This window comes from Malania oleifera, chromosome 2 (assembly GCF_029873635.1).
Source record: "Malania oleifera isolate guangnan ecotype guangnan chromosome 2, ASM2987363v1, whole genome shotgun sequence".
Lineage (NCBI taxonomy): Eukaryota > Viridiplantae > Streptophyta > Magnoliopsida > Santalales > Ximeniaceae > Malania > Malania oleifera.
In genome coordinates, this window is record NC_080418.1 from 108,749,793 (window position 1) to 108,774,790 (window position 24,998).

General features: G+C 38.4%; 1 protein-coding gene across 1 annotated transcript; it reads left to right on the top strand.

Moving 5' to 3' along the window:
• Positions 1-10,047: 10,047 nt before the first annotated feature.
• LOC131149024 (clathrin coat assembly protein AP180) lies at positions 10,048-12,064 on the top strand. Its single transcript, XM_058099062.1, has one exon. It carries the CDS (start codon positions 10,206-10,208, stop codon positions 12,054-12,056), a length of 1,851 nt encoding a protein of 616 aa, XP_057955045.1. The 5' UTR covers positions 10,048-10,205; the 3' UTR covers positions 12,057-12,064.
• Positions 12,065-24,998: the final 12,934 nt, after the last annotated feature.

A 24,998-nucleotide genomic window follows, 5' to 3' on the forward strand; every position in this document is an offset into this window, starting at 1 on the left:
AGGTAATTTTGGTAAGGTGTACCTTGGCAATGATCAACCTTGCGACGTAACCGGCAAGGGAGTTGTGAAGATCAATATAAACGGGTCAGTATGGAAGCTGAAGGATGTCAGGTATATTCCAGACCTAAGAAAGAATTTGATCTCAGTGGTCAGCTGGCAGATGAGGGATACACGACGAAATTCATTGGCAATGAATGGAAAGTTTCAAAGGGTCTACTAATGATTGCCCGAGGTAAGAAAAGCATAACACTTTTTCTAACCTCCAATGCCTCCATTTCTATTTTAGTTGCTGCAAGAAATGGCAACAGCAACATCTAGAACAAACGACTTGGTCACATGAGCGAGAAGGGACTCAAGGTGATGCACTTAAAGGAAAAATTGAGTGATCTACAATCAATGCAGGTTGACATGTGTGAGGATTGTATAGTTAGGAAACAGAAGAAGGTTAGTTTCCAGATAAACAACCATGAATGTGTTGGGACACATCAGCAGAATACCGAGAATCCTCAGATGGAGGAACCAGTGGAGCAGATCGTCGCACCACCGTCTCCTACTCTAGGTCCGAAGCTTAGGAGATATACTCGGTCTCGTGTACTAGACAGAAGGTATATTGATTACTTACTTCTTACAAATGGAGGAGAGCCTGAATGCTACGATGAAGCATGTCAGGTGGTAGATACGAGCAAGTGGGAGCTTGCAATGAAGGATGAGATGAAGTCCCTCACCTCCAACAGAACGTGGAAGTTGCCCAAAGGCCTTAACAACAAGTGGGTGTACAGAATCGAAGAGGAGCATGACGACTCCAGAAGGTACAAGCCTCGGTTGGTAGTCAAAGACTTTGAGTAGAAGAAAGGGATTGACTACACTGGCATTTTTACGCTAGTTGTGAAGATAACAGCCATCAGATTAGTCCGCAGGAATTGAGCAGACAGGAAGATGGCGACTACAGAGGAGCTAAAGTTGTGCTCAACTTCAGTTGGTCTTCATGCTTGAAGACACATATTTTGAGCACATCATTTATTCATGATACTGGTTGAGATGGTGTCTCTGTCTCCAAGTGGGAGATTGTTAGAGATGAAGTCAAGAGACAGCTGGAGACGCGTTGCTGAGTCAGAAAACGCGGTGGAATTATCTCTCATTTAATCTCTTCATTTTAAACTTCCAATTGTGATTAATTTGATTGATTCGTATTTAATTATGATGTAAATTCCAAGCCTATATAAAGAGGGTTGTGGAAAGTGTATGATATATAGCACAGTACGGCGCAGAGAGAGCACAAAGAAGCTCAGGAGTGCTGAGAGGAAGAAAGGAAGAAGAGAGAGAGAGAGAGAGAGAGAGAGAGAGAGAGAGAGAGAGAGAGAGAGAGAGAGAGAGAGAGAGAGAGAATTGCAATATTTTCCGGCGAGTTAGTGAATTTTATTGTGTGCTTTGTGGACGTAGGTCGTTATTGACCGAACCATGTAAAAATCTTAGTGTCACTTTGATCTGGATGCTCATAGGTTCCTAACACAATTAACTTCAATAAATAAAAACAATAATCATAACCAACTTAATAATAAAAGAAGAAAGAAAAGAAAAGCAAAGAGAGAGAGATAAAGAAGGAGGAGGCCACGAGGAGTTCTCCAACACAGCAGCTACGGTTGCTGTTCTTCCTCTTGCAGCAGTGCGCAGACCCCCTAGCAGCGCCCCCCCCCCCCACACGGCTCCCCTTGAAAACATCCCAAAACAAAAACCTACAAAACTAGTTTTTTTCTTTCCCTTTTCTGGCCCCTTTCTTTGACTTTTTAAAGCAAAAAAAGAAAAACACAAACTCACCCACACACCCAGCATCCAGCACTCAAAAGAATGACTCGACTGCATGCCCGGGTCAAACCAACACATTTATTTATTTATTTATTTATTCTTCTTTCTTCTTTTTGTTAACACCTAATCCATTCTAAAATTTCAAAGAAAATTTTGACCTAATAAACGTCTGTATCTCACAAAAATCAAAACAATAAAGTTGTAGAGTTCTTTTTCAACTTTTCCTAGAATTTTGAATCATCTTGATTAGAGTTTGGATGAGAAAGTTACAGAAAAATTACAAACTAGTACCGGTTTTGGCTCTCGAAAATTTTCCTGCGGTAAAAAATTACCAAAAATTCATAAATTGTTCAATATAACTCAAAAATAATAAATAAGACACATTTTTAAAATATTAAAAATAATTAGTTATTTAATTAAAAATATAAGTCTTAATCACCAGATTAAGATGCCTAATTATGCAATTTTAGTACGTAATCAGTGTGGCAACACCACGTGAGGGTTCACCCATGATTTGTTCTAAAGGATGGTTCCTAATAAATTTCCAGTCTATAGGTAGTTCCTGAACCTCATTTTCAACTATATTATCTTCAATTGATTTATCATTAATCTATAAATTTTTATTTACATTATTTTCAATGGAGAACTTCTTTAATCCTGTTCTAATTTCAATATCATCTTCATCATCTCTTTTAGAAAAAAGATTATACTCATCAAAGACAACATGGATGGACTCAATAACCATTATTTCTTTTATTAAATACCCTATAAGCCCTACTGTCAAGTGAATAACCTAGAAAAATTCCTTCATCAGATTTAGAGTCAAATTTTCCTAGATGCTCATCATCCCTAAGCACAAAGCATTTACAATCAAAGACATGAAAATAAGAAATGTTTGGTCTATGGTCATTCCATAATTCATAGGGAGCTATTATTAAGAGAGGGCCTAATTAAAACTCTATTCATTACATGGCAAGCAATACTCACTACTTCGGCCCAGAAATATTTGGGTAATTTATGTTCATTAAGCATTGTTTTACCCATTTCTTGCAAGGACCTATTCTTTCTTTCAACAAAACTTTTTTGTTGTGGGGTCCTAGGTGTAGAGAAATTATAAGATATGCCCTCTAAGTCACAGTAGTTCTCTATGCCTTCATTTTTAAATTCAGTTCCCCTGTCACTCCTAATGTGTGTTATTTTGTACCCCTTTTCATTTTGAATTCTCCTACAAAGTCTAGTAATGTGTTCACATGATTCATCTTTATGTGTAAGAAATAGTACTCATGTGAACTTAGAATAGTCATCTACAATTACAAATGCATATAGTTTTCCTCCTAGACTCTAGACTTGATTAGGACCAAATAAGTCTATGTGCAGCATCTGAAGTGGCCTAGTAGTAGATATGAATTTCTTTGTCTTAAAATTAGACCTTTTTTGCTTGCCCATTTGACATGCATAACAAATTTTATTTTTCACAAAAGGTATTTTTGGTAAGCTTTTAACTAAGTCCTTTTCACAAGTTTTGACAATAGATCCATGCTATTAGGCCCTAGATGCTAATGCCACAACCAACTTGTTTCATTTATAACAAAAAAACATGTTACATGTTGTGAATCTAAGTTATCAAAACTAGTGGTGTAAACATTTTTGTGACGATCAGCAATAAAAAGAATTTTGTTAGCAAATTTATTCTCAACAATGCATTTGTCATTTTCAAAGGACACTCTATAACCTTTATCATACAATTGACTTATACTCAGTAGGTTATGTTTTAAACCATCAACTAATAAGGCATTATCAATAACTAGGGAAGGTTCCTTACCAACTTTACCTACTCTGATGATTCTGCCCTTTGCGTTGTCCCCGAAGGTAACGAACCCTCCTTCCTTGGGAGCAATGGAAACGAACTTGGCCTTGTTGCCAGTCATATGTCGTGAACAACTACTATCCATATACCACTTGTCCTGAAATTAGGAATAGCTTCCCAAGAGGGGGGGTGAATTGGATTAAAAAAATTTCTTTTGACTTCTTTTAAGAATCCTTAACTTCTTTAAACACTTAACCAATTCTTGACTTGTTTTTTTTTAATTCCTTAATCAATCAAGAACTTAGTTCTTTTATCCAATCAATTAAACACAATCTTCAAAGCAAACAATCAATTTATTTGCCAAGTACAAGTTAAACAACAAACAACCAAACCAAGATATAAAGTATTCAGCAATTTGGTAATAAAAGATCTTGAGATAGTTTATTTGTTTATATAAGCCCTGTGATTATGAATTATAATTTATGCTTACTGAAGTAAAGCCCTGTATAAATAAATCCAATCACTCTTTCCAAATATTTAGAATTCAAATAAACTCTTGGTAAATTTATCTTTGGGGTGTTAACCAAGTAACGTACTCCCGTATGGTTTCCGCAAGATATGGTGTAACCAACGTACTCCCTTTCGGTTTCTACAACCCAAATCAAAATTGGATTTTAAGTTTACTTGATTTCCAAATATGCATAGTATGTATAATTTAGATATTTAAATCATCCACGCAGTTATATATGAACTGAAATTAAAGAATAGGGAAAGAGAGAGTGAGACGGAGATTTTTACGAGGTTCGGCTTATACCTAGCCTACATCCTCGCCTTTGGCAAACCACCAAAGGATTCACTAAACCTGTTCCATTGATGGGTGGAACAAAACCGATTAAAACACTCCTTGGTTAAGGCTAGAGTCTGCCTTCTCCAAACGATATTCCCTCGTTCGGTCACTCCTTACATAGGCTAGAGTCTGCTTCTCTAAGTAATATCCCCTTGCTTAGCCAACGATCCAAATACCTTGGAACGTCAATGAACTACAAGAAACATAAAATAAAATCTGCATACAAGTATACTCTCTCAAAGAGCAAGTTAGTACAATTTCAGCACTATATACTTAAATGTAAAATATCAATAGGAAATAGAATGAAGCTCAAGTGTAGAATTCACCAATATCCTTCTTAGAAGAGGATTAGCAGTAGGAATTCAAAGGAAGAAGGATCAACACTTCAGAGTTCTCAGCAAAAGAATTTTCCAATGAGTGAGCAAGAGAACTTAGGAAGAACAAGAATACTTTCAGCTTCTCAAAATAGATTTTTCAATTCTTAGTTTTTTTATTTGTTTTGAAAAACCATGTATTTATAGGCTTTCAAACTTGAAAAAGTTTCCTTAAAGAATTTCCCTATTTATTAGAATATTTAAGGTTCAAACGGCTATAATTTAAAGCATTCGAATTTTAAAAATTTGCCCGTTGAACAATTTTTAAATGTCTGACAGCAGTGACCTTGTTTCAGTGTTTTGGCCATAAATTTTTCTGTATAACTCCAAATTAGGTGATATTGGTGTCAAACTAAAGCTAAGAGAAAATCCTACAACTTTCGTGTTTATAACTATTTAAAATAATGAGTTCTTGATAGAGAAAAATTCACCTCAATGCGGCTATATAAAAACTGACAGCATTTGGGAAAAAACTCTTTTTGGTGCTCTTTATTCCAAAAATGATTTTAACTTTTTTAAAATAATTTTTGACCTTATAAAAATATTATTCAGGTATTTTAAAAAGTATCTAGGTCTAAGAAGTTAACCTAAGAGCTTCAAAATATTTCAAATGATATTTTAAACATTAAAGCACTTACATGAGACTTCTAAAATATTAACATTCTAAGTTCTTGAGTCTTCATGCTTTGTCCTTTGATTGAATCCATCTTTTCTTCAAACTTCCATATTCTTTAAGCTTTCTTACTTTGCCTTTCTTTGGATCTTTTGACTTTGATATACCTTGGCTTTCAACAACTTATTCATGTCTTCATGTTCTTCAACAAGTAATTCATGTCTTGGCTCATTTAAGCTTCATTTGATCCTTGTGAGCACTTTAACCTTGCTTCCATCATATTTGATCCTTGTGGGCACTTTGACCTTACTTTCACATATATGAATCTTGAAATATCATTACTCACACAATTACATTAAATTTCACTTGTTTGTTAGCATCAAAACAAGATAACAAGATTTTAAGCCTTGTAAGGCCAACATGTCCTTAGATGAGGACGACCTTAAGTACGCCTACAAAAATATATAAGTAACTAATGCTGGTCCCCAAATTATGTTGGGTCCAAAGGGGTTAGTGCCTAGTTCACCTTTGACTCTCCACACTTTCTTAATTTTCACATTTCTATTTCTAAATGGACATTCAAATTGAATATGACCAATCTATTAGCATTTAAAACATGTCATTTTCCTGAATAATTCTTTAGGTGGAATGTGGGTTTTTGATTTACGAGTAAAATATCCCAAATAAAGATCATTTTGTCTTATGTTTTCAATTCCATTAAAATCGAGACCTTCTTTGCCAAGTGAATTTCTTTGGGCCCCAAGAAGTTTTTCAAAATTATTTTGCCCCTCTGTAAATTTATAGATAATTTTGGAGCTATCCTCCAATTTTCTTTCAAACTCAATAATTTTTAAATCCTTTTGTTTAAGAGACGTGGCATGGGACTTCTTTCCAATTTAAAAAAGTTTTGACCAATTTTCACATTTGTTTTTCAAAGCATCATTTTACTTGGACATCTTATTTAGAAATTTAGAGACATGAATATATTCATACTGTAGTTCTTTATATGTAGGCATACTATTAGAATCATAATCATCATCAGAATAAAAAGAAGATAAAGAGTAAGATGATAGTACCTCATCATCGTGTGCCATCAAGCACAAGTTAGCAACCTCAGAGTCACTAAAGTCCGTGTCTGAATCACTGCTATTATGTTTGTCCCATGATTTGTCGACTTTCATTACTTTCTTCTTTTTCTTTGATTCCTTTTTCAGTAATGGGTAGTCTGGTTTGATATGCCCAACTTTGTTACAGTTGTAGCATGTGGGAGAATTTGATTTTTCTTTTCTTTTGCTTGATTCTCCCTTTTCAAATACTGAGTCCCAGAACCTTCTATATGGTCTACTATTCTTTCTGAAGAACTTATTGAATTTCTTGGTAAGCATAGTCATATCATCTCATGATTCTGGTTCACTACATTCACTAGAGGTTTTAGCAGAAATATTTAAGGCAATCACCTTCTTTGCTCTATTTTGTTCATTTAATCTCTTATTAATAGCCATCTAGTATGTGATGGGTGACCCTATTAGTTCATCTAGAGACATTGCCTTTAAGTCTCTACCCTCAGCTATAGCAAAAGCCTTTGCTTCCCAAAGAGGTGGCAATCCCCTAAAAATTTTCCTAATCATTTCATATGAGATATGTCTTGCCTAATGCATCTAATGAGTCAATGATGCGAGTGAAACAAGTGTATAGCTCTTTATGGATTCACTAGTGTTCATCCAGAATGCTTCGTAATCACTGGTCAAAATTTCAATTCTACTATCCTTAACATATCTAGTACCCTCATAAGTAACCTCTAATTTATCCCATATTTCCTTAGAACTTGTGCATGTCATAACATCATTGAATTCATTTGCATCAAGTCCATAATATAAATTATTCATATTAGCTGCATTTATACTTACAACTTTCATATCATCATCAATGTGTTCATCCTCAGTCTTAGGTACTCTAACCTCCTCTACAGTTTTCATAGGAACATAATTTCCTTTAGAGACAACTCTCCCCACCTTCCAATCAATATTTTGAAGGTAAATACGCATCATTTGTTTCTAGAAAGTGTAGTTCACACCACTGAAAATAGGAGGATGTATGTACGAGGGTCCCTCGGGAAAAGGGATTACAGTATTATGAGCCTCTATGATCTTTTTGTAGAAAAACGATTAAGTCTAAACAACTAGGCTCTGATACCAATTGTTGACTTTAGTGTAATCCCAAGAGAAGGGTGAATTGGATATTTAAAATTTTTCTTTCCTAATTTGACTAACCAGCAGCAGTATTTCACAAACCTAGGGTCAATCTAGAGCATATATGAAATAAACCAATAGATACAACTGCAATTAATTTTCTCCAAATAAATTAAACAAACAAGCACAATATAGTAAGGCGGATAAAATAAAGATGAGTCCAGATGTGTTATCGAGGTTCGACAAATATGACTACGTCCTCGCCTCTAGCTCATAAGCCCGAGGATTCCACTAAAGCTCACTTACGGGTGGAGCAATACTAAATACAACATTAGGTCAAATTTCCAGAGCTAACCTCAATCTTTACAACTAATCCTTACGGGTTAGATCAATACCCCCTCAGACCATGCTTGGAATACAACAGAGAATGAAATATAAATTTTCATGTACAATATACGTGTTTCTCCAATAAGTAGATATGTACCAATACAATCAATGTATTCAATCTAATAGGATTTATAAGCTCAACGAAGATTATATGACTATTCTCAAAATAATGCAAGTATAGCAATCAGTATGTGAGAGAGTTTGTGTTGGGATCTTTGAATCAAGATAACTATATCAATCACAAAGTGCAATATCAAAGATCTAAAACACACAAGCAAAAATCTCGAAAATAATTTTCAAAAGTCAAGTACACGAGATATTTTGAAAGCTAGCTTGTCAAAAATGTTTTGCTCAAATCACAAGACAAGCTCTTGAGTCTTGCAACAAGAATGCAAAGACTAACAAGCTTAAGAAAGTTTTACCAAAATAAATTTATGGATTAAATCACAAGGGAAAACTTTTTGGCTTACTCTCACTAAAATCAAAAACAATCAAAATATATGAGAGTGTAAGCTTATCGTGACAATGTGGATTATCTCAAGATACTCTCACCAAAGGAATTTTCGCAATAGAGATGTGTAAGGGTCGAGTATGTAAGCTTGTATGGGAAAAAATGGTTCAAAGAATTTCAAAGAGTTTTTTTCGTTAATCAAAGCCTTAATCAATGACTAATTTTTCCAAATGAAAGTATATATATAGCTTTTGAAAAAAATATAACCGTTGGGACTCAAAGGAAATTTTTAGAAAATTTTAGTTATCATTTTTACCCTAAATATCGCAGTTAATTTTTGACGACTCGAGAGTTTCGGCCGCCCAGTCCTTAGGGTAGGTCGCCCAAACATACACAAAGGGTAAAAGTGGATTTTTGGGTTCGGGTGCTTGTGGGTGAGTTTGGTTGGCTAGGCCAAGGCGATTTCCAATCATTCATGCTTTCAGTTGCCTGATGAGTGGTTCGGTTTGCCGAATCTCACAATTCGGTCTCCCGAGGTGATTTTTTGAACTAAAAGTTCGGGCAGCTGGGATAGGTAAAAAGTGTCAGCATTCAAGGTTCAATCGACTGTGAACAGTACATTCAACTTTGGATCGATTGCCCGAGCCAAGTCAAAGTATTGATTTTTTACCAGTTCGGTCGACCGAGGCATTTTTAACGCCCTATGTTTGATCGGCTGAAACTCTTTCAAAGTTGGAAATAGGTCCTGTTTTTTATTAAAATCCACCCCTTGTTCGCATAGTTATAACTTGTGAGTTAAATAAGACTTTTCATGTAATATTTAGGGACCTAAATTCAATCTATGGTCATTGAGTTTATATTAGCATATCATGCATGTAATGTATTAATTATTACAGATCTAAAATAATTTAAACATTAAATAAAAATAAAAATAATTTGGTCTTCATTTCCTTTGTATCGCCATATGCCACCGTATGATGTGAGTCTTTGCCATTTCATGTTAAGAATGATCCTGCCCACAAACTTAATGCATAAGTAGGATACAAAAATTTTTGTTATTATCAAAACGGGATATAACCTATTAGGTCAATATTACTCATTAATTAATTATATTATTATTATTTTATTTAAAAAGTCTTAAAGCATGCCATGTGCAAAATAAGAACAAATTTAAATTTTAAAATATCTCGCGCATAGTAGGGGGTTTAACCAATTTTAAATAAAAGACGTCGATGAAATTTTTAGATTTTAACTATTAAAATAAAATAAGTTTGAGATTAAATTATTAATAAATGATTAAATGCAATGCTTGACGACCATGCATGGACATTTATGCCATGCGTCAATTGAGCTTAAATTTAGATTTTTTTTTAAAATTTTCATTTTAATTATTATTTCTACAACATGAGCTGCAGGAATTAATGGGTAGAAAATTTCTCAAAAGTTTTAACGGCTTGGAAATCTGCGGCAACAGAAATTGACCGTTCCCTTCGTCTCTCTCATTTCTAGCTGGATGGGAGAAACTGTAGGCCTCCATCCCATCCCCTCCACCACCCAAAACCCCATTCCATTTTTTTCTTGATTCTACCAAATCAAAACAGAACTGCAAAATAACAAATAAAGAGAACAACAAAAATTATTTCTACCATCTTGAAAAGCCTGAACTCTACCTTCGCCGGTAAACCTATCTCATCATCCGCCGCCACCAATCGAGTTGCGACACCAACCGCAGCCATGCCAAGCAAGCTGAGGAAGGCGATCGGCGCCGTGAAAGACCAAACCAGCATCAGCCTGGCCAAGGTCTCTCCGACTGCCAACTCTTCGAGCCTGGGCATCGCCATCCTTAAGGCCACCACCCACGACGAAGTCCCCATGGACGACCGCTACGTTTGCGAAGTCCTCGAGCTGGTCGCCGCCAGCAAGAACAATGCCGCCGCCTGTGCTCATGCCGTCGGCAAGCGCATCAGCCGCACGCGCAAGTGGATCGTCGCCCTCAAATCCCTCATGCTCGTCCTCCGGATCTTCCAGGACGGCGACCCTTTCTTCCCCCGCGAAGTCCTCTACGCCATGAAACGCGGCGCCAAAATCCTCAACCTCTCCAACTTCAGGGACGACTCCAACTCCAGCCCCTGGGACTACACCGCCTTTGTCCGCACCTTCGCTCTTTATCTCGACGAGCGCTTGGATTGCTTCCTCATGGGCAAGCTACAGCGCCGGTTTGTCGCTTATACCCGGGGGAGGCCGGACGACCACCGCAACAGCCGGCGGGCGAAGGAGCCCGTCCGGGACATTAAACCTGCGATTCTGCTCGAAAAAATAACCTACTGGCAGCGGTTGCTGGACCGCGCAATTGCCACCCAGCCGACCGGCGCCGCCCGGTCCAACCGTTTGGTGCAGATTTCACTGTACGCGATCGTGCAGGAGAGTTTTGACCTGTACCGGGACATTTCTGACGGGCTGGCGCTCCTTCTCGACAGCTTCTTCCACCTGCAGTACCAGTCCTGCGTCAATGCCTTCCAGAATTGCGTTAAGGCCTCCAACCAATTCGAACAGCTCTGCGCCTTCTACGATCTGTGCAAGAGCATTGGGGTTGGGAGGACTTCGGAATACCCAAGCGTCCAGAAGATATCTCACGAGCTCATAGATACTTTATGCGAGTTTTTGAAAGACCAAGCTTCTTTCCCGACGAACGGGAAACTGCCCACTCCGAATTTGTTTCTCCCGGCGGCGACACCGGGGCCGCAGGGTTCTTCCAGATCTGTTGGTTCATGCTCCGATCTCGGCGAAGGAAACGACCCGGAAGCCATGTCGGAACCGACAGAGAGATTTTCCGACAAAGAGTCTGGGTCTAGTTCGCGGTGCCCCTCCTCCGACGATTTAATTAGTACCGCGGAAACCGAGGCGACAGCGGCGGACGATGAGGAGTCCGTTTGTTCAGTATTCGACCAGAGAACAAGCTCGTCCGTTGACCTTGCGTCCTTGGATGACCCTCGGCCACAACAAATTCGCAAAACAGAGGAGGAAGAACAAAAGGAACAAGCAGAGCAGGAACACCAAGAAGAAGAACGAGAACCGGAAACCTCCGGCGCCGGCGGTTGGGAGCTGGTGCTGTTCGAAACCACCACAAAATCGGCGCCGATTACGACTGCTTCTGCCGTTGATAACGCGGGACACAGTTTCTGCGCTTCTTTCGACGATCAGAACGCTTTGCACCACACTAACCCATTTAACCCATTTCTTCAGGATGAAATGGCGAGTGGCGCCGCGGGTGCATTTTCAATGGCTTCGACATTTCAGGCGGCACCGACGTTCAGCGCGAGCAGTCCGGAGGAGACGACGACGGGGTTTCGGGCGCAGGAGAACGACCTTTTCGCTGCCCCGACGTTCAGCGCGAGCAGTCCGGAGACGACGACGTTTCAGGGGCAGGAGAACGACCCTTTCGCCCCGTGTGCCGCTGCTTCGACGGTCGGCGCCCATGATCCGAAGGGTGAAGAGGGGAGCTCGGATCAGCAGAATAACCTGCTGCAGGAGCAGCAGTTGTGGTTGCAGCACCAAAACGCGATCATAGGAAAGCGGTGTTCTTGACAACTGAATATTCTAGCCGTTAAGACGGACTTTAATTCAATATATATATGTTTTTTTTTTTTTTTCTTTTTTTGTGTTTGTATTTAAAAAAAAAAAATTGTCTTTAAAAAAAAAAAAATTGTCCAACTGTATTGTTTTAATTTGGAGACATGAGAGTACTCAGGCAGTGCAGTGGGGAAGAGAAATATTACAACAGCCAACACGTACTTTTACAAGGAATGGTATCAATTGCATCATTAAATTTTTAATTGATGATTTTGAAAAAAATAATTAAGCTAACTCTATAATTATTGATTAAAAATATAAGTATATGATTTATTCTTTAACATGTAATATGATGACCCATCATATTCCAAAATTAATTGATGTTAGAGATGCCACAATATTTAATATAACAACACTATTTTTTTTTTTTTTATAGCCATTTTAAATATTGTCTAATTAAAACATCAATTGATTTTTTATTAATATTCATAATTAACATTTTTAATATTTATTATTGGCCTAATAAGACTTAATCTCGCTTTGATAATAAAAAATTAAGGTTACATAATATGTCTATGTAATCATGCATAAAGGATATAAAGGTATGTGAGACATCAAGCTCGTTGAAAAAGTGTATAATGTTCAGAAGACATATCGGAAGCTTCACAACATGAAGACTTGCGCACTTAGATAGAATAATCAGATAAAAGTCTTATGTAAGTACTTTAAATCTCAATATTGATTGATTGAAACTCCTAGGATATGTCATTAGACTTAGATACCTGATTTTAAACATGGAAAATGTTTTCCCAGAGTACAAATTAAGTTTTCTCAATACATGAATTCAAGTTTGGAACCAAAATATTGAAAAACAAGTGTTGTTGAAAAGACAAGCGACTGATGATATTTCATCAAGCGACTATGGTGCTACTAAGTTTGAAAATATACGAATAGAATAGGCACAAGCGACTGACCTTGTAACGACTTACCTATTTTACCAATTTTTTATATAATAATAAAACCCAAAATAATAAATCTTGCAAATCATATCCACCTGTACTCATGGGTACTAGGGATATATCAAAAATATAGTACGGAAGTCTAAGTAGCAGGAAAACATAAAATCATATACATAACTTTATATCACTTAATACAATATGAGAGTTTACTATATCCATAATACACATCCCAAAATAACCAAAAACCAGCCCTAGAGTCAACACCCAAAACCACCATCGAACTTTAGCAAACGACTTACCCTTTCGAAAAGGCAGGTCAATTGTATCTACCTCAGCAGAGCTTTATCTACTCTCTTATCCAGGGTTCTTGGAAAATTCATGAAATTTTGGGGTGAGACATCTCTCAGTAAGGGAAAATAAATTAATACCAATGTTTGGCAATATGAGTGTTCCGTGTTATACATAAGAACATACATAAGCATATTCCATCTTTTATAATATTAATACAAAAACAACTCTAATAGGTTTGCTGGCTAATGTCATGTATTACCCCTATATGATTGGGTTGTGTGGCCCGAAGACGAGACCTGACAATGGCTGGCCGACCACTGCCAAGTCAAAATAAATGTCTGTAAGTACCATGGGTCTACCAGACTGGTCCGTACACCAGGGTGCCAACACTTCAATAACCACATTGACTATCCATCCTCACGTTGCCCCGTACAAAAGTGATAACACAAATGTCACGATAAACGTGTCCACATAGCTACGGTACCGTGTCTAGTGTAGCCTAAACCAAGCCAATCAGGTTCTGATAATATATATCATATTCCAAACCGTGATACATCATTATTCCATTGTAATAATTATCATTCATTATCATCATATCACATACAAAGTGAAAAATCATCAGCCCGTTTGTCGGCATTTCATGTTTTATCAATCATGGCCCGTACGCCAAATCACATAACAAATAAGAGGATCATCCCGTACGTCGGCACAATCACATCAATAGCTCGGTCCGTATGCCGACATATCATATTAATAGCTCGACCCGTACGCCAGAATATCATATAGAAATATTCTCAACCCGCACGCCTGTTTTTCTATTATAAAACTCTACATTTCTCCGAAAATAGTATTTCATAGTAAATCTTACTCATGCCACAAAAAATGGGTATTAGGTATATTTAAACACATCGTCATTTATCACAGTATTTCCCAAGATAAAATATACATACATATTCATTTTCCTAAAGCCAAATTGTGTAAGATAATATATACATTTGCATAGAATTATTGGCTTAGTTTTTCCCCTTACCTAATTCCTGAAAAGCCCCTAAAATAATCTGCCCTGTACCCGCAGGGTTTCCCGTTCAACACCCTGAAAACTATATTTCCCAAAACTAAACTTCAATATTTCATCGTATATAACATTTCTTACAACTATAGTAAAGCCAAATACTGAATTAGAAAGTCTTACCCTGAATTTGGGATGGTTTCCAACTCAGGTAGATTTGAAGAGAATTCTCCCAGGAGTGTCGTGGTGGCTTCAGATCGTTGAACCGGCAGAAATCTGGCCCAAAAACTAAGAGAGAGGAGAGGAAAACCGAAGGAAGGAGAGAGGGAGAGTCTATTCGCGTGTAATCTGCCGAAAATTGGCATTTAGCACTATTTATATTATGGCCTTCGTCGATGAGCCACGTCACCTCGTCATTGAGGTCATGAAGACAACTCGTCGACGAACTCTCTCTTCGTCGATGAAATTCAGAGTCACCTAAAATCCTCTCTCGGTATTTTCTCATCGACGAGACACGACCTCGTCGACAAGCCCAATTATTTCCCTTCCAACTTCTATTTTTCCCCTCTTTATCATTATTTAAAATACCATAATTTCTCCAGGTCATTACATTCTCCCCTTCTTATAAAAATTTCATCCTCAAAATTTGCTATTCACGTAGTTCATCATTCCTTAAAGAAAAAAATGGTCATCTTATTTTATTACCTACCCTCACTTATGGCGAAGGAATACCGTGGTTACATTTTGAATCCTGTGAGATTACATAAACAAAATAAAATTCTCCCAAAACTAATATATCACTTACTAATTAAATCATTACATGTACCAGCAAAAGGAAATATTACCTAACTACTTAAGCTTCTTGAAATAATTTCGGATACTTTTGCTTCATCTGCTCCTCGGACTCCCAAGAAACCTCTTCTACTGTATGATTCCTCCACAAAACTTTTACCAGAGGAATGTTCTTGTTACGTAACTCCTGCACTTTCCTATCTAGAATCTGTACCGGCACCTCCTCATAGACTAGCGAATCGCTAAGCTCAAACTCTCAATAACTAATAATATGAGAAGGGTCTGGGACGTATGTCCTCAACATAGATACATGGAACACGTTGTGAATTCTGGATAACACAGGTGGCAGAGCTAGCATGTAGACCACCGGCCCTATTTTCTCTAGAATCTTAAATGGACAGATAAACCCAAGGCTAAGTTTACTTTTTTTTCCCAAATCACATAACCCCTTTTAACGGAGCTGTTTTCAAAAATACATGATCACTAACATCAAATTTCAAATTCCTGTGGTGGTTATCTACGTAAATCTTTTGTTGGCTCTGAGCTGCATCGATTCTGTCTCTGATAAGCCGAACCTTATCATGCGCTTGCTAAACAAGCTCTGGTCCCACTATTCATTGCTCGCCCACTTCATTCCAAAATAAAGGAGAACGACATCTCCTACCGTAAAGTGCCTTAAACGGTGTCATGCCAATGCTCGCTTGATAACTGTTATTATACACAAATTCCACTAGCAGCATGAACTGAGTCCAACTATCCCCAAAATCTAATACACACGCTCAGAGCATATCCTCTAATTTCTGTATCATCCTCTCAGTCTACCCGTCTGACTGAGGATGAAATGTCATGCTAAAAGACAACTGAGACCCTAGTGGTCCCTGTAGACTCTTCCAAAAACGTGACGTGAAACGCGGGTCTCGATCTGACACAATAGATACTGGCACCCCATGAAGACGAACTATCTCCTAAATGTAAATCTCTGCCAAACGATTGAGGTAGCAACTGACCTTGATAAGCAAGAAGTGGGCAGTCTTAGTCAAACGGCCAACAATCACCCAGATGGCATTATGACCGTGTAACGTCATCGGAAGTCCTATCACAAAATCCATAAATATATGATCCCAATTCCACTCTAGGATAAATAATGGTTGCAATTGCCTTACCGGCCTTTGGTGTTCAGCTTTTATCTGCTAGCACATCAAACACTGGGCCACCTACTCGGCAATTTCATTCTTTATACCACTCCACTAGTACGATTCCCATAGATCTCTATACATCTTCGTACTGCCAGGATGGACTGTGTACAAAAATCTGTATGCCTCTTCTAAAATATTCTTTCTGATCTCGGTATCAGAAAGAATGCATAATCAGGAATGGAACCAAAAAGGCTCGTAATCTGCAATACTGAATTCCTCCCCATGATCACTCTGTTTTCTATTTATCACCTCTACTAACTCTAGGTCTTCCTTCTAGGCTACTTTAATCCTCTCCTGCAAAGTAGGTTGCACAACTAAACTGGAAATGTGAGCCTGAGAACCATTTTCAACTAATTCAATGTTAAGTCTCTCTAGATCCATCATGATCGAATACTAGATCTCCATAGCCACCAACACTGGTTCCTTGGACTTTCTGCTTAATGCATTAGTTACCACATTTTCTTTCCCTAGGTGATAACTGATAGTGTAGTCAAAATCTTCAATAAGTTCTAACTATCTTCTCCGCCTTATATTCAGTTCCTTCTAAGTGAAAAAGTACTTTAAGCTCTTGTGGTCGGAAAAGATCTCACACCGCTCGCTATATTGGTAATGCCTCCAAATATTTAATGTGTGTACAACTGCAACCAATTTAAGATCATGGGTAGGGTAGTTCTTCTCATATGCCTTCAACTGTTTGGTAGCACACACCACCACCCTACCATGCTACATCAATACACAGCCAAGTCTATTCAAGTATGCATCACTATAGATAGTATAACCCTTACCCCCTGATGGGATGATCAATATGGGTGCTGTGACTAACCTTTGCTTCAATTCCTGAAAACTCTGCTCACAACTATCATCCCACTCAAATCTGACATTCTTCCTAGTCAGTCGAGTTAGAGGTCTTGATAGTGCTGAGAATCCCTCAACGAAATGACGGTAATATCCAGCTAATCCCAAGAAACTCCTAATCTCCTGGACATTCCTTGGTCTAGCCCAATTCACTACCACCTCAATCTTACTAGGATCTACAAAAATTCCATCTCTAGAAATAACATGCCCCAAAAACACGACCTTCTCAAGCTAGAAATCACATTTACTAAACTTTTCGTACAACTTCTTTTCCCATAACATCTGCAACACCTATCTCAAGTGTGTCTCATGCTCCTCATAGTTCCTCAAATAGACCAGTACATCATCAATAAAAACAACAACAAATTGATCTAGATATGGATGAAAGATTCTATTCATCGGGTCCAAAAATATTATGGGAGCATTCGTCAGACCAAATGGCATAACAACCAAATGACATAACAAGGAACTCATAATGCCCGTACCTGGTCCTGAAGGCCGTCTTCAAGACGTCTTCTGCTTTCACTTTCATTTAATAATAACCATATCTAAGATTAATTTTTGAATAAACCCATGTACCCTGGAGCTGGTTAGACAAATCATCTATACGGGGTAGAGGATATTTGTTCTTAATTGTCACTTTATTAATCTCCCTATAGTCTATACACAACCTCATAGACCCATATTTCTTCTTTAAAAATAGAATTGGAGCTTCCCACATAGATACACTAGGTCATATAAAACCCTTATCAAACAAATCTTGCAACTGATTTTTCAATTCTGCCAACTCTGTTGGCGTCATCCGGTAAGGTATTTTGGAAATCAGCGTTGTACCTGGAAATTGATCAATAGGAAAATCCACCTCACAATCAGGTGGCAAGTCTAGTAACTCATCTGGGAATACATCTATAAACTTCTTTACTACAAGCGTGCCAGCAAGTTTCAATTCATTCTTTGACTTCTCCTTCACAAAAGCCACAAACCCCTGATAACCACTCCACAGTAATCTGTTCGCCTTAATAGCCAAAACTAACTGAGGCGAGGATTGTACTCGCGACCCTACAAACTTAAATTCTGCTTATCCCGGAGGTTTGAATATCACTTCTTGTGCATGACAATCTATGCTAGAAAAATTTGCTACTAGCCAATCCGTACCAAATATAACATCATACTCATGCACGTCCAGCACTATTAAATCAACAGACAAAGTCTTCTCCTGAATATCAACTGGATAGTTTCGGAGTACCCTACTACACCTCACCACTGATCTAGTTGGTGTAGATTCCAAGATCCCTGTATCTAATAATTGTATTTATGCTCGACATACTCTAATGCACTCCAAGGGCAAAAACGAATGCGTAGCCCCAGAATCTAATAATGCAATAACTTTAAAGGAAAGCATGCTAACCATACCTATCACCACGTCACCGGCTATCTCAGCATCACCCGGCATCAAAGTAAAAACTCTGGCTGGAGTCGTATTCCTCTGCTGGCCCCTACGTGGTGCTTGATAGCCTTCTCGATGTGGTATGGGAACTGGAGCACCATCTGGTGGTATAGGGCAACACGCTTCACATGCCCCTGTCTACCACAGCAATAGCAGACAACTCGTCCTAGTCGACACTCTCCCCAGTGTCTCCTCCCACAAGTCAGACAAACTGGAGGATTCTGCACCGCCTGCACCTCATGACCCCTAACCACCTGCCTCTATCCTTTACTATAGTTTCCTCTCCTCCACTAACCCTGCCTAGGACCCTATTGAAAGCATGATGATGCAAATCTCTTCTTCTATCCCTGCTCCTCTGCATCCATACACTCGCTAATCTCAGCCAAAGCTACTTTATCGACCAACTCAACAAAGTCCTATATCTTCAGCACTACCACTTGCTTGAATATACCTTGCCTCAAACCTCTCTTAAACTGTCTCGCCTTCTTAATATCATCAGGAACAATATACAAAGCAAATCGTGAGAGCTTTATAAACTGCGCTGCATACTACTGTACCGACAGCTGTCCTTGTTTCAGATTCAGGAACTCTTCCACTTTAGCTTCCCTCACCATGGCTGGGAAATACCTATAAAAGAATAACTCTTTAAACCGGTCCCAAGTCATCGCTATTAAAAACTGTTGACCTTATTGGTCATGCCCGGTTTTAATTATGACAAATACTCATTGTATCTAATGAGTGTTTGAGGTTTTGTGCAGGAACTAAGGGTGTCAAAATAAAGATGTGCACAAAGTCAAGTAAAGCCCGAAGACCAAAGTTTTATTTCATATTGTAATATATTTAATTGGTCTGTAATAGTAAGCAGGTACTTGGTTTGTAATAAGCTCACACACATCACATGTACTACGTAAGCTCAAACAAACCATGAATAAGAAAGGACCTTAGAAAGACATTAGGGTGTACCCTTCGATCGATTGACACCGGATTTTTTTTTGTGTCTCTATTTTGGACCCAAGTGACCTTAAGACACACACATGTACACATATGTTTGTTAGGCACTTGAATAGGGCTTGTTTGTTTTAAAACGGGACCGAAATGCACACATGATGCACTTTCGGTCGACCAGCCAAGCTAGTACATTGTGGCCTGGTCGACCGAAACTGGTCCGGGTCAACTGTTGACCAAGGCCCTGGTCGACCGAGCCCTTACAGTTCATTTGACCCCGGTCGACCGAACCACCAGGGAGTCAACATTTTGACCTCCCGGTCGACCGACCACTTTTGTACTCCAACTACCTGGTGGACCGGAGGGTCCTCGGGAGAATTCCTAACAGTTCGGTCGACCGAACCAGCCAGTTCAAAATGGCCTGGTCGGCCGAACCTCGGAAATTTAGAAAATCACCTTCCTCCAGTCGACCGACCACTCAGTTCAATATACCCCTAGTCGACCGTACCACTTGAGTCCTGGTCAACCGAGACATTTCTGGTCGACAGGACCTCTCGGGTTACCCTGATTTTTTACCGCAGTTAATATTTTTTAAGTAGGGTTAAAATGCTTTAAACATCATTAAACTTTTCTAATAATACCCAATAGGTCCCCAACGGTCATATTTTCTCCCATGTCTATATATATGACTTCATTTGAGAGAATTAGGTGTGATTAGCCACTTTGATTAGGGAAAAACTCTCTGAAAAATAAAAATCTTATACTACTCATTTTCTTACTCAAACCACTCATTCTTGCCTTCTATCATTGCCTACATATTTTGTAAGTTGATTGAGTGTTTTTCTTAAATAGGTTTGCTCTTCTTATGCTACTTGTTTGACACGATTTTCTTGAAAGCCAAACCTAAGGATTCTTATGGGGCTTTTGCTAATAAGCCTTTCCTAAGAAAACTTTGTTAAATCTTCTAAGCTTGCACCTTCATTGCAAGATCTTGAGAAGAGTGTATTTGTTTTTGTTTGCAAAAACTTTTCAAACACTTCCAAATATCTATTGTACTTTTATCTTGTAAAAATATTTTGAAGAGATATTTGTTTGTGTGATTGTGATCTTTGTTGCCATATTCTTTCACTCATATATTATTCGCTGAATACAAAGATTACACACCTTTTGCAAACCAAGCATCTACATCATTTAAATACTCACATGCTTTAGATATCTTGCTGATTGAAATACTGGAGACATGACATCTTTGTGTGAACTTATATGTTGAATAGCTTGTGATACAAAGATTGTTTGTTTGACACTCTCACGTACGCATTACACTGATAGAAAATACTTTGAGAGTTGAACCATCTAGACCACATTGAGTTTACATATTATTTCATATTGTGGTGTATGTTATCGCGCGCATTTGGGTACATATCAGCTTTACACGAAAGCTTATTCATTGTACCATTTGATTGTATTTCAAATACTGTTGTATTTCCAAGCACGGGCCTGAAGAGGGAGACTAGCCCTGGAACAGTCCCGGATTGTCTTAGACCCGGTTAGGAAAGCTAGGTGCATCGTCCTATTAAGGCGTGTAGGTTGAGGTCAGCCCCACTAATTGACCTGGTTAAGGTTGAGGTCAGCCCTGTGTTAATTTGGCCTGGTTGTAAACGGTGCCGCTCCACCCTTAAGTGAGCTATTAGTGGAATCCTCCGACTTGCGAGCTAGAGGCGGGGACATAGGCACAGTTGGCCGAACCCCGATAACATATCGTGTGTTCATTTACATTTCCGCACTTTATATTTACCGCACATGTATGTTATGGGTGAATGATGCGTATGACTTAAATTCCACATTATATTTATCTACGCATTTGGAAATTGAATAGACTGATCCTAGGTTGTGTATATACTGTTGTAGGATAGATTAACCTAGGAGAAAAAGTTTTAAATTCCAATTCACCCCCCCTCCTGGGAATACACCAATTCTAACAGAAACGTCCTCTGCTACTCTAGAAGCTTCACTGCAGTCCACCACCTCTCAGCCTCTCCCGCCAGTTTATAGGTGGCAAAAAGGATCCTCTGCTCTTCCTCACACTGCAGCACAACCAAGATCTTCTCAATCTCCTGCATCCAATTCTCAGTGACTGTAGGATCGACCCCTCCTGAAAATGCCGGAAGATTCATCTTCGTAAACTTCTCTATAGTGCACCTGTGCCCTACAGACGGACCTCCCTGCTCTCTAAAGCTTTTAGCGATCTCAGCCATTACCTGTTGAGCCACATTGCGTAAAACTGCATCAGAATCAGTCCCTCCTACAGTCAAGGGCACTGCTCCATCACTACCACTTGCGTGGGCACTACCTCCTCCAGGGTCCATCCTGAAAAACACAGAAGCTATTACGGAAGTCCTACTTCTAGACTGTAGAACAAAACCTCAAATCTTTTTCCTATACTCTGGTATTATTTCTGTTGCATTCTAAAGTCTACAGAACCTAGTAACACAAGCTCTGATACCAAACTGTAACGACCTACCTATTTTACCATTTTTTTATATAATAATAAAACCTAAAATAATAAATCTTGCGGATCATATCCACCTGTAGCCGTGGATAACAAGGATATATCAAAAATACAGTACGGAAGCCTAAGCAGCAGGAAAACATAAAATCATATACATAACTTAATATCACTTAATACAATACCAAAGTTTACTATATCCATAATACACATCCCAAAATAACCAAAAACCAGCCCTAGGGTCAACACCCAAAACCACCATCGAACTCTAGCAAACGACTTACCCTTCAGAAAGGGCAAGTCAACTGTATTTGTAATGACCTCAATTTCTTAATATGAAATGTAACATAATAAATGGAAAATTCAACCCGAACCCGTGGGTAATGGGGACACCTGTCAATCACAGTGTAAACCTAAGCAGCAGCAAGCATAAAATCTCGAACATCCAACCATAAAATATAATACCAGAGTTTACTATATCATCAAAATACTGTTACTATATACAACCTCTAAAAAGTCAAAATAACAGTAGGATCATATAACAAAAATCTCCCGATCCTAGTTCAACGCTTACCCTTCTAGTAGGGAAGCTCCAATCACTCAACGGCAGCCCTGACTCGCCGGTCTCTCTGGGTTTCCAGAAAATCATTTAATGTTTGGGGGTGAGACACTTATCAATAAGGGAAAATAAACTAAATACAGCTGTGTGGCAACATGAATATTTAATGTAATTATACATATACAGTACATTTCATATATCTATAGACATTTATCATCACATACTGAATAATCATATACTTTCATAATTGCTGATAAATCATATTGAATGTAAACATCTGTTATACTGATAATACTGAAAACATACCCAGGATGAATAGCTAGTTGGTGTCATGTATTACCCCCTATGACGGGTTGTGCAGCTCAAAAGCGGGACCCGACAATGGCTGGCCTACCACTGCCGAATCAAATATGTTTGTAAGTATGATGAGTCCACCACACCCTAGTCTGGACTGCCAGGTGGACTTCCACACTCTACTGAAAGCCACATCGACTATCCATCGCCCACCCCCTCGTGGAGTGGTTAGCACTAATCTGAACATAAATATCTTATCTATATAGCTACGGTACCAAGCTCCTGAACTGAACTAAACTAACATCCGGGTTCTGATAATATATAGTATATGATTATATAGCATCTTTCATAATTACGGCATCGTGCCAAACATATCATAATTACGGACTCGTGCCGAACATATCATAATTACGGCCTCGTACCGATCATATTATAATTACGGCCTCGTCCCGATCTCATACATAAATACGTCATTCTGAAAATAATCATTTTATCATGCATTTATAAGAATCATAATATACTATGCCTTTATAACCTCTCAGATCATACTGCATTTACATCAATGTCAAATCAAAATATTTCTCTACATAAAATAATATTCATGCCACACATTTGCTGTATTAAAATTATTCATTGCATTTGAAAATCATGATTTTTGGCACGTCATACGTACATACTCGTTCCAACATAATAACAGTATTTTTCCCAAAAGTGCATTAATTCCATAATATGCTAATATCATACATATTTTCAGGAAATCAATTTACTCATAAATAATAGTAATTTGCGTGAAAAGTAAATGTTTTAGTTTATTCCCCTACCTGACTACTAAGAAAAGCCCCTATAAACTCTAATCTCACACCCGTAGGGTTTCCTGATCAATACCCTGAAACTGAAAACTTTCAATATTAAACTTCAGTATTTCTATGTGTACATCATTTCCTATAACTATGGTAAGACCAAATTTGGATTAAAAAGTCTTATCTCAACTCAGGGATGATTTCTAACTTACTTTCACCAACGATCCGCTCCGGCAGATTTGGAGAGAACTTCCCCAAGAGCGTCGTGGTGTCTTCGGATTGTCGATCCGGTGTAAATATGGCCCAAAAATGATGTGAGAGAGAGAGAGAGAGAGAACCAAAGAGAGGAGAGAAGAAATGAGTTGCTTAGCGATGAAGTAACAAAAATATGGATTTTTCATATTTATAGAACTGGATTCGTCGACGAGTCACGTCATTCATCGATGAATCCTTCAATAATTTCGTCAGCGAAATTCAGTCCTCGTCGACGAAATTCAGTTGGCTCAAAACTCTCTCGGTATCTCTTCGTTGACGAAGTTCAATCTTCGTCGATGAATTTTTTTAAGCCCTCGTCAACGAATCCCCTGTATTCGTCGACAAAGCCCTAATGATTCCTTTTTGGTTTTTCCTTCCAAATTGCAATGTCATCGACGAACGCTTCGTCGACTTCCTTCCTCTGTTACCATTTCCATTTTCCCTCCTATTATTATTTAAATCCCATTATTATTTGGGTTGTTACAATATCTACCTCAGCGGAGCTTTATCCGCTCTCCTATCTGGGGCTCCTTTAAAGTTCATGAAATTTTGGGGTGACGCACCTCCCAGTAAGGGAAAATAAACTACTATTAGTGTGTGGCGATATGAATGTTTCGCGTTATACATAAGAGCATACATAAGCATATTCCATCTTTTATAATATTAATACAAAAACAACCCTGGTAGGTTTGCTGGCTAATGTCATGTATTACCCCCATTTGACTGGGTTGTGTGGCCCGAAGACGAGACCTGACAATGGCTGGCCGACCACTACCAAGTCAAAATAAATGTCTGTAAGTACGATGGGTCTACCAAACTGGTCCATACACCAGGGCGCCAACACTTCAATAACCACATCGACTATCCATCCTCACGTTGCCCTATACGACAGTGATAACACAAATATCACGATAAACGTGTCCACATAGCTACGGTACCGTGTCTAGTGTAGCCTAAACCAAGCCAACCAGGTTCTGATAATATATATCATATTCCAAACCATGATAAATCATTATTCCATTGTAATAATTATCAATTCATTATCATCA

What these genes read in the sequence shown, in the direction of transcription:
- LOC131149024 (XM_058099062.1), top strand. Translation starts at nt 10,206, where the DNA reads ATGCCAAGCAAGCTGAGGAAGGCGATCGGCGCCGTGAAAGACCAAACC.